This window comes from Polistes canadensis, unplaced genomic scaffold, assembly GCF_001313835.1.
Source record: "Polistes canadensis isolate GaletaPanama2010 unplaced genomic scaffold, ASM131383v1 scaffold_23, whole genome shotgun sequence".
In the NCBI taxonomy this organism is placed as follows: Eukaryota; Metazoa; Arthropoda; class Insecta; order Hymenoptera; family Vespidae; genus Polistes; species Polistes canadensis.
The window spans coordinates 973,279-983,686 of NW_014569570.1; the positions used below are offsets into that span (position 1 = coordinate 973,279).

The following is a 10,408-nucleotide window of genomic DNA, read 5'->3' on the forward strand; positions in this document are numbered from 1 at the left end:
CAATTGTGTCGGAACTCTCTCTACGAAATAATCCCGTAATATTTTTCTAAACATTTATTTCGATCATATTTGCAATAAAATCAAAGAACTGCTGAATAAACAAAATAAATGATATCTCTTATAAAAAAGAATAATTCACAATTTAATATTCCGCGTGTTATGTTATTATTACAAAAATTTCTATTATAATTTTTGTTGTTTCCTTTTCGTTGTAATTTGAAAAATATCCAATTGTGTCGAAATTTTTTCGAAATAATCGCGTAATATTTTTCTAAATTCTTTTATTCTTATTTTCTTCCATTTTATTAGAACGTTGTTCTGTTACAATAGCTTTTTTTTTGTATTACTATTTCTAGAAGCGATTTATTGTTTTATTATTTTTTTTTTATTTTATTGTTTTACATTCTTATTTTATTTGCAAAAAAATCAAGGAACCACCCTTTTTATTTCCACGTTTACGCGTACGTAGATTATAGTGGACAGTGGGTGGGAGTGGAGTGGGGTGGGTAGGGAGCCGGGGCCCGATTGCATGGCATCAAAATGTTCTTTTTTATCTATTCTTACTCTTTGATTGTCGAAGAAGAATTTCAGTGGTCGACGACACACCGTGGAATCGTACGGGAGGGGCACGTATTATTACGCACGAACGTAACTACGTGTCAGTATGCGACTTTTTTCTTGTTTTTTTTCTTTCTTTTTTATTTTCTCTCTTTTTTCTTTTTTATTCTTCATTCTGCATCTGATTATAGCATATTCGTTCGACGTTCGCAAATGCATATAGCATCGTTACCATCGAATTCAATAGAATTACGCGTTTTACGATTCTTGTTCTTCGTATATGCTACTGCATCAACGTATTGACTTATCGAGGTTTTTTTTTTTCATTTTTTTTTTCTACAAAAAAGAAAAACCCATTGATATCGCTAGAACCAATAATCGCGTCGATTTTATCGATTAGATAATGGAAAGAAAAGAAAATAAAAAAAAAAAAAAGAGAAATGATTGTCTTCTCTCGAAATTTCTTTTTAGGAGAAGAATTATTTCTTCTAATTCTCTTATTTCCGACAAGAAAATAAAATTAGATTAATCGTGATTAATTGATCATCGTTTACATTAATATTATTATTTTCCTTTTTTTTTTTTTTTTGTTCTATTATGATCGTTTGTGTGTGAGTGTGATGAGAAGCTTCGTAATGTTGTAATTAAATCGGCCACTGTGTTCTCAATTTTCTTTCGACGCATGACGCGTAAAGTCAAAACTGTAATATGGGGTATCGCGTATCCCATCGTATGAGAGGATGAAGGGGTGGAAGAAGGGGACATTTTATTTCTGGTATCGATTACCAGTCGTTTGTGGATTCATTCTTCTCTCATTCTAAACTCCTGTTTCCATGCGTATCCCATTTCTTTGCTGCATACCTTCGATTAAATCAATGACTTTTGACTTTGTTCAAACTAATCGAATACATTTAAATAACTTTTATCTATTTTTAATTAATTAATTAATCAGTCTTACACTTCGAATTTTATATTTTACAATTGTTTGTTGTTTTCTTTATCCGTCAGTTTTCAACGCTTTTAGTAAAAACACGTTTTATATTTGAAATTTATATTTTATTTAAAACAAAATAAGACAATTTTTTTTTAAATCATTTTTTAATCGCAACGGGGTTAACATGTCGATCGTAATTATTCGTATATTTTTAATTAGAATTCGCAATATATAATTTTGTTTTATTATTATTATTATTATTATTATAGTATAATATAGCTCGTTATAAGTAGAAAATTAAAATATAATACTAAGAGTGTAGAAACTTTTTTGGTAGAACGCTAATATTAATCTGAATAATTAAATTACAGGATCGATAGTTTTAATTAAAACAAAAAAAAAAAAAGAATAAACAAACCCCAACCACAAAATGATCGATAATGTTTCTTCGCAAACAATTTCACACTTTATTGTTTCTTTAAAATTTATCTTTTCACACGTGTATATATATAGTAATAATAATTATTAAAGTTAACACGAGATATTTAAACACTTGGAGGGAGGAAAAAAAAGAGAAAAAGATTAAAAAGTAATTTGTTATTACGAAAAGTATCTTTTTCAAATAATTCTATAAGCGAAATGGGGGGGGGGGAAGAAAACAAACATATATACATAGAAATCGTAAGAGAAAAATATTCGATTGTCAACATTTTTTACTTTGCGTATTTTTCCCGTTCGAAGAAGAAATAGTTCGATGAACTTCTAGAAAAGATTTTATCGGGAATAAAAACAACGCTTTCGTATATTTCCAATATTCCTTTTACTTTTTTTTTTTCTCGCTCGCTCGAATGGTATTCGATTGAATCCTTATTCAAATATTCGATTGGAAAATATAGAAAATAAGAAAGAAATAACGAAATAAGAAAACATTCGCGAAAGGATCCCAAAAAAAAAAGAAAAAGAAAAAGAAAAAGAAAAATCCATGAATTCATATAGATTTATTTTGCGAAAAAGTATTGAATTAAAAATAATATATTTTTACAGGTCTCGTCGGCGCAGCGGTAGTGGTGCATCAGATATACCACAACAACAACAACAACAACAGCAACAACAACAGCAACAGGAAACGCAAGAGAACAACAACGGGAGTTCACGAGGAAAGAAATTGCAGGAGGGGTTGGGTCCCGATGAGATGTGGGCTCGTGGTACCCTAGGCCATCACCGGGAGCTACCAGTCGATGTGCCCGACACCTTATTACAGAAGGCTTATCCCAATAAGGTAAAGAATTGCTCAACCGATTGTCGGAATGAGCTTCGTCGTCCCTGTAGCGCTAGCGAGTTAGACCTCTCCCTAAACGTTAAGAATGATATTATAAAAAAACGCACGACGGAGTCAAGATTTGGGCTAATACCACCACCACCACTACTATCAACATCATCATCACCATCAACAACAACGACAACAACGACAACGACAACGACATCAACGACAGGAACAACAACAACAACCGATCAGCGTGCTGATGTCACCGATGGCTGTCCACGTTCAATTTTATTCAACAACGGTGATAAAAGTAAATTACCGATGCACGAGATCGAATTAAAGATCGGTTTGTTGAAGGATAACGTTAAAGGGGAGGAAAACGAATTGAAAGAATTAACAACGGAATATTTGAAGATGGATAATAAGAAGTCAAATGGTAGTATATTGAAGGTTATCGAATTGAAGAAGGATCCAAAGAGTCCCTTCAGGGGCAATCATGTTGATAACGAAGGCGAGGAGGAGGAGGAGGAAGAGGAGGAAGAAAAGGAGGTATTGAATGAGGAAGCAAATGGTCAGAAAGAATCCAGCGTTGATATAGAGGACGAGTATCCTTTTGCCAAAGAAGATTATCCTACTATGTTGAAAACTTGTAGCGATGATTCGGCAAGTCCTCGTAGTTCGTCGAGCCGATCGGATAGTACAGCACCTTTAGATACCAGTTTGGTACTAAGGCATAGTACAGATGATGATAATAATAAAAAAAATAAAAAGGTTAATGCTCGTGACAAAGATTCACCAAGTTACGATGCTAGGCGAATCGATCTTGGTTCACCTTGTCGTCCGGTAGTAACCGAATTACCGATCAAAGTGACACCATTATTCGCACGTGCACGCGATCCAACATCATTCGACAATCCGGCATACGGTTTGCCTGATTTCCAAGACATCCAAGGTCTATTGATAAGATCCGACGAGGTGTCGGATTTAACGAGATTGATAGACGAACAGTGTACGGTACCAAGAATACCAACTAGTCTTCAGGATAGAACGCAATCCGACACGCAAGGTAGTGGTGTTAGTAATACTAGTACTACTACTACTACTACTACTACTACTACTACTACTACTACTAGTACTACTACTACGATCGAATCCTCGATGATGATGATGACACCTAAAAAAAATTCGAAACATCAATCAAAAGATAATAATAAATTAACATATAAATCGAAAAATCAGGATCATCTGATAATAGAGGAACGTGTTAATTCGACCGATGATCTATTAGGAATCGATTCGAGAAACAATTGTCTCGAATCGTCTTCTTCCTCCTCGTCTCATCAAAGATCGAAGAAAAAACGTCACCAACAGATATCAAGTGGTTATTCGACTTTAAGAAGTGAGATATCAAGCGATCTCGATTTTAACGATCGCAGTTATTTAGTTGTCAGTGGTAAAACTTATCGCGAGGTTGCCGTTGATTGTCCACCCGATTTCGTTCCGGTAACCAAGTGCCATCCGATTTATCCACCGCCCAATAAAACTCCCGGCAACAGTAAACACAATACGTTAGAACTTAAACGTGATCGTAATAATCACGGTGATAATATTGTCGTAAGGGAACCAATTATTACAACAAATACCACGACTATAACTACTACGACTATTATTACGATGACAACTACTAATACTAATACTACGACTACGACTACGACTACTACAATGAATACGACGATGACAACGTTTAACCCAACTACCATCACTACTACTACTACTACGGCTAACAACAACATATTCAACTTAGATTCTCCTAGACTTCGTTCGAACGATATTAATTACATGATGATGAACAAACCGCCGATCTTGTCATCGTCTTCCTCACCTACAACGTTAGCAACTACTGATGCTAGCGGTAAAGAAAACATAGTCACGCGTACGATAGACAGAAAGCACGAAATTAAAAAGGTAATGTACTTAAGTAAAAGAGCTTCCTCCTCTATCATGCACCAAGAAAAATCTTGCCGGCACGAACAATATATAAGAGAAAAATATTAATATTATTAATATTAATAATAATAATAAATAGAAAAACACACACACAAACAAATAAATATAATAATTAAAAAAAAAAAAGCTTCATTTAGATGCTTCCAGCACGAATCTTAGTGCTTACGATATTAGTTATCTTTCTAACCAAAATATTCTTCTCTCGCTTGAAGCAAGTCAATACTTTTAAACGGTTTTCCATTTGTTTGTATTAAATATAAATCATTTTTATGAATAAGAATAATATCTTTATATTAGATATTTATGAATCATTTCGAAGATCATGCTAAATCTTTCTTAGATATTTCTTTAGATACTTGTTCGAGAAAATAAAAATAATCTGGGATCGTTTTCACAAATATATTAAACTATCGTAAAAGATCATATTATATATCAGAATATTTATGATACATGAAGAAAGTTGTTCTCTAACCGAATATCCAATAAATAATTCTATTGAACTGAAATTGATCGTATTAGATTGTCTTCTACCATCTTTCACGATGGTTATTACTTTCGTAAAAGAATCATTCACTTTTACGTTAGTTTCGTTTCTATTTCAATCTAATACACTTTTATCTATTTCTTCCTACTATCGTAATACTAAAGAATAAACAATATCGGAGATTTACGTCGAAAAACAATACATACAATATAATAAAACCTTTAAACAAGAGACCACATAATGGTCCTTATTTCATTGTGAAAATATAAACCGTATAAAAGATTGCTTACAATTTTACAAAATTTTTCTTCCGTTGCATAACGTTTCGTTCGTACGAGCTGTTTATGCGAATATTTTCTCCCATTTCTTTTTTTTCTCGTATTTTCTATTGTTTATTAATATATACACATACTCAATTCTGTTTTTACATGAACTTTTTCTTCTTTTTTAAATGATTTTAATTATTAAACACAATCGATCGAAATTTTAAGAAACAAATTTCGAAAATTCACACTTTATTTGTATTATTTTGGTTCATTTTTTAGAACCGAAATTAATCTTTTATTTTTTGATAAATGCAATATATTTATTTATAAGAATTTTTCGAGAACGTATTTATCGTGTAAAAACAGAATTAGCTGTATACATATATATATATATTTTCTATTTAATAATATATGTATTTTCTTTTAACGTATCACAAAAAAAGGATAACAAAAAAATATTCGCATATTAGCTCGCGTCGAACGATTCGATATTATAAAGCATGGTGGGACGAATTTGTCGAGGACGTGCGATGTAGCATGGTAAAGTAGAAACTTTCTATATATACATATATATATTTTTTTTTTTTTTACTATACGACTATTCTCTACGATTGGAGGAACAGTGGTTTGTATCTCTTGTATGTTCTATCGTAGGAATTAGATGGCACGTTCCTAGTTTGTATATCTTTACTTTCTCTTAATCCTCTTCCACCTTCACCACCACTCCATAATCCAATGATTTTTTTTTCATCATTTGTATTTTCTTCTTTACTTTATTTATATATATCTTTCATTTAGATGCACGGCACGAGTTTGAAACGTAGCGTGCCGTGTTAGGGTATCTTTCTCGTAAAAGGGGTTTATTTTTCATTCTTTTATATTAATAATAATAATAATAATAATATTAGAAATAATGGAATTTGTAATGAATTAATTATACGAGAACATAAAAAATACAATCTATATTAGTTTCTTTTTCTTGCTTACTTTAACTTACGTATTTTTGTTTTCTTTTGTCTACTATCTTTCTTTCTTTCTTACTTTCTTACTTTCTTTCTTTCTTTCTTTTTCTTCTAAAAGTATTTGTCTAGATAGATTTTTGGGGAAAGAAAACTAAATAGAAAAAAAATAGAAAAGAAAAGAAAAGAAAAAATTCGTAGTGTTTTCGTGCATGGCCGAGCTCAAGGGACGATTAATTCTAGCCACTTTTTGGAATGGATTTTTAGGCCGGTCTTAATGGGGTCAAACCTGCCATCCCGCCCAGAGATCAAAAAAGGGCACCCGCTAGACCACCGAAGGATAGTCTCAGACTTTCGAGCCAGAACAACAACGTTGAGAGCAACGATTATGCTAATACCACTGAACCTACGCAACAGCAGCTTCATTCTATTAGAAAATATCAGGTATGTTGTGTATCTTTGTTATCTTTTTAGGATAAGTATGAAAAAAAGTTTATGCAATATATATGAATAGAATTTAAGCCACCATTTGAGGGATGAAATTTTAGAAAATAAAAGGAGACCCATGTTGCTCACAGAAAATTTTTCTTCCTATTTTTCCATTCTACAAAGTTGGTTCACGTTACACAGAAATTCTTTTTTCATTCCTTTTTCAATTGCACAAAGTTGGTTCACGTTATATTGAGATTGTATTTCTTTTTAAATTGCGCAAAATTGGGGTTCACGTTGCACAGAAATTCTTTTTTTCTTTTTCAATTGCACAAAGTTATTTCACGTTACACTGAGATTGTATTTCTTTTTAAATTGTGCAAAATTGGGGTTCACGTTGCACAGAAATTCTTTTTTTTTTTATTCCTTTTCCAATTGCACGAAGTTGATTTATTTATATTCATAAAGGAATAATGTAATATATAAAAACATATACAATTAATAATAATTCAATTAAGTTTGATTGTTATACAATGGGATTCAGATATATCAGTGTGTACATTTATGTATCGAAAAGTTGGGATATTTTTAATACCAAATTGTGTCTCAAAAAATTAAGAAAATTTAAATTCAATTTTTGTCGGTGTAATAATGAAAACAAAAAACCATTTTATCAAACTCGAAAATTGGTTCATTTTGAAGCAAATTGTTTCTCATTTCTCTTATGTGTTTGTTATTATTGCAGAATATATAAATCCAATTTGATTAACGCGATTAGATAGAATGAAATTATAATATTTGTTTTGTGTTTTCAATCAAACATAATTAATTTCATTCACGTCATATGTGATGCAACTTAAAGATTTGGATAACATGTTTACGTCTGAAGAATTCGAAGTATCGACTTATTTTGACCGACGCAACGATGTTTTTATCAGTGACCGTTGGTAAACATCTCAATCAAGTTTGCGAGCTATATTCGTTTTCCTTCCAGCAAATATTTATGGTGGTAAAAATGGCTCCGAGCAGTCTCGTACCGAAACTTATGAAGATTGACACTTAAACGATTATATTATTTCATCTAGTTTAAATCGAATCTTTTAAGATATATAAATTTAACAATACATTATTATACTTTATATTTTAAATTGTTAAATCATTATCATACGGATCGTATTATTTTATTTATTGTTAAAATTCCTTACTTTGCCGAACATATCGTAAGACAGTAAAAACATTTTGAAAATAAATAACGAACATTGTGTTTGATCATTTTTATTATTTATATATTTTTTTTTTATCTATGTATACCATCGGTCAATGTTATTTTATCTCATGCATAAAAGTATAAACAATTTTCGATATAAATAAAAGAAATCAATTTATTAATCGTTTATATATAATCCTAACAAAATTATAATTATAAATTATTGATTAACGAGATATAAAATGAGGAAAAATGAATAGATTTAAATCTTATCTTCATTGAAATAACCAAAAAACAAAATTTGTGAACACGGTACTAATTTAATTCAATTTTATATCGATTAGTAAAGTGGTCAAATTAATTTTAATGATTAGATTATACACATACGTATTAATCGTAATTATTGTGTACAGTATGTTAAAAAATATTGATTGGGTATTAGTATTATAATTAGTTTCCAAAATTAACAATACGTTCGTTCGAATAGTAGAAAAAAAAAAAAAAAAGAAAGAAAGAAAAAAAATAAAAAGAAGAATAAAACCATTTCCCATCGGTTGTTTCATTTGCATGACAATAATAGAACAACATTAAACGACAAATGATTATTCGCTAGGAGACAATCTAGTAACCTGTCCGGTGTTCATGAACATTTCGACAGGAAATCACGGATGCGAATGCAACAATAGCTAATGGAAACTGGTTGTGCCGTAATACGGTAGTCATACACAGTTGTACAGTTTCCGTATTTCCTATTTGGCATGCTAACGGTTGTATTTCGATCAATCGAACGACCAACTTCAAACTATCTTTACTTTTCTTTCGTTAAATGTCTTTTACCGTTAACACTTTGGTGACACGGAATTTTTTCAAAAAAAAACAAAAAAATAACAAATCCGTGTTGCATAGAATAAATTGTTCTTTCTATTTTTAAATCGCACGAGTAACACAGTTAGTTCACGTCGCAAACAGAAATTTTTCTTTCCTTTTTTAAAATTGCACAAAATTGGTTCACGTTCTAAAGGAATATTTCTTTCTTTCTTTAGAAAAATTCTTCAAAGTTTGTTCACTTTGCGCGATAATTGTATTTCTTTTTAAATTGCAAGAAAATAGTTGATTCAAGTTACAGAGTAATTGTATTTCTTTTTCAATTGTAAAAAGAATTGATTCGTGTTACAAAGAAATTGTATTTCGTTTTAAATTGCACAAGAAATGTTTCATTCTTTTTAATTAATACAAAGTTATATTTATTTTTTCATTAACACATTGAACCATGTCTTTAAGTTATCGCAACACGTAAGCATGTTTTAAACTTTGATATACTTTTAACAAAACATAGATAACGATTTTGTACAAAATCAGATTAACAAACACTCTATAAAAATCAATTGAAAAGTTAATATATATTTCTTCGTAAAACAATCACAATGTCTTAATAAATAAATAACATAATATAAAAATACAACATATATAAATAAATAATAATAATTCAATTTTAAGTTTTATTGTATTATAGGGTGAGACTCGAATAAATCGCATTAAAGAGTTGTGAGATACTTTGTTTCCAATGAACTAACACACAAATACAAATAAAATTATAACAACGTATACGATCTTTTTATATATTAGCTCAGAATTAACTTTTTTTTTTTTTTTTCTATAAATTAATATCATCCCCTTTTTTTTTTATTTCTCACTTTTCTTACACGTTAGTAACAAGAGTCTAAAATATATATAATAAATGTTTCAACTTGAAAAAGTAGGGATTTTATTAGAACCCTCATATTCTCTAAGAAGTACTGTAATTTAACGAAGTAATAAACGTTTAGAAGTTAATACGTTTCCCTTGGAACGAGGACGATAAGATTTTGCGGCACCGTAGTAAGATCGTTTCTACGGTAATTACATAGTCGTTAATCGTTATCCTCGATTAAGATCATTTCTCTTTCTCTCTCTCTCTCTCTCTCTCTTTCTCTCTCTCTCTCTCTCTCTCTCTCTTTCTCTCTCTCTCTTTCTATTTGATTTTCGAAAATTACAACTATAATATTCGAAATAGTTATTCATAGAAATTGGTTAGAACATTGAAAGGATTTATACGTGTTCCTTAAAAGTGAAAAATATTCTAAGAAAAATATAAAAAATAGAAAATAAAAAAAATAAATTAAAAGAAAAGAATAAGTTATGTCTCTCTCTTTCTATTTTCTTTTCGAAAGGTACGACTATAATATTCGAAATAGTTATTCATAGAAAATAATTAGAACATTGATAGGATTTATATGTGTTCCTTAAAAGAGAAAAATAGT

General features: G+C 30.3%; 1 protein-coding gene across 1 annotated transcript in view; it reads left to right on the top strand.

Annotated features, from left to right (window-relative positions):
- LOC106783596 (serine-rich adhesin for platelets-like) overlaps positions 1-10,408 on the top strand; it is a 76,615-nt gene that overhangs the window by 56,746 nt on the left and 9,461 nt on the right. The window contains exons 9-10 of the mRNA XM_014742265.1: positions 2,537-4,721; positions 6,740-6,916. Of these exons, the coding sequence (XP_014597751.1) occupies positions 2,537-4,721; positions 6,740-6,916 (2,362 nt within the window). The remainder of the gene's footprint in view (positions 1-2,536; positions 4,722-6,739; positions 6,917-10,408) is intronic.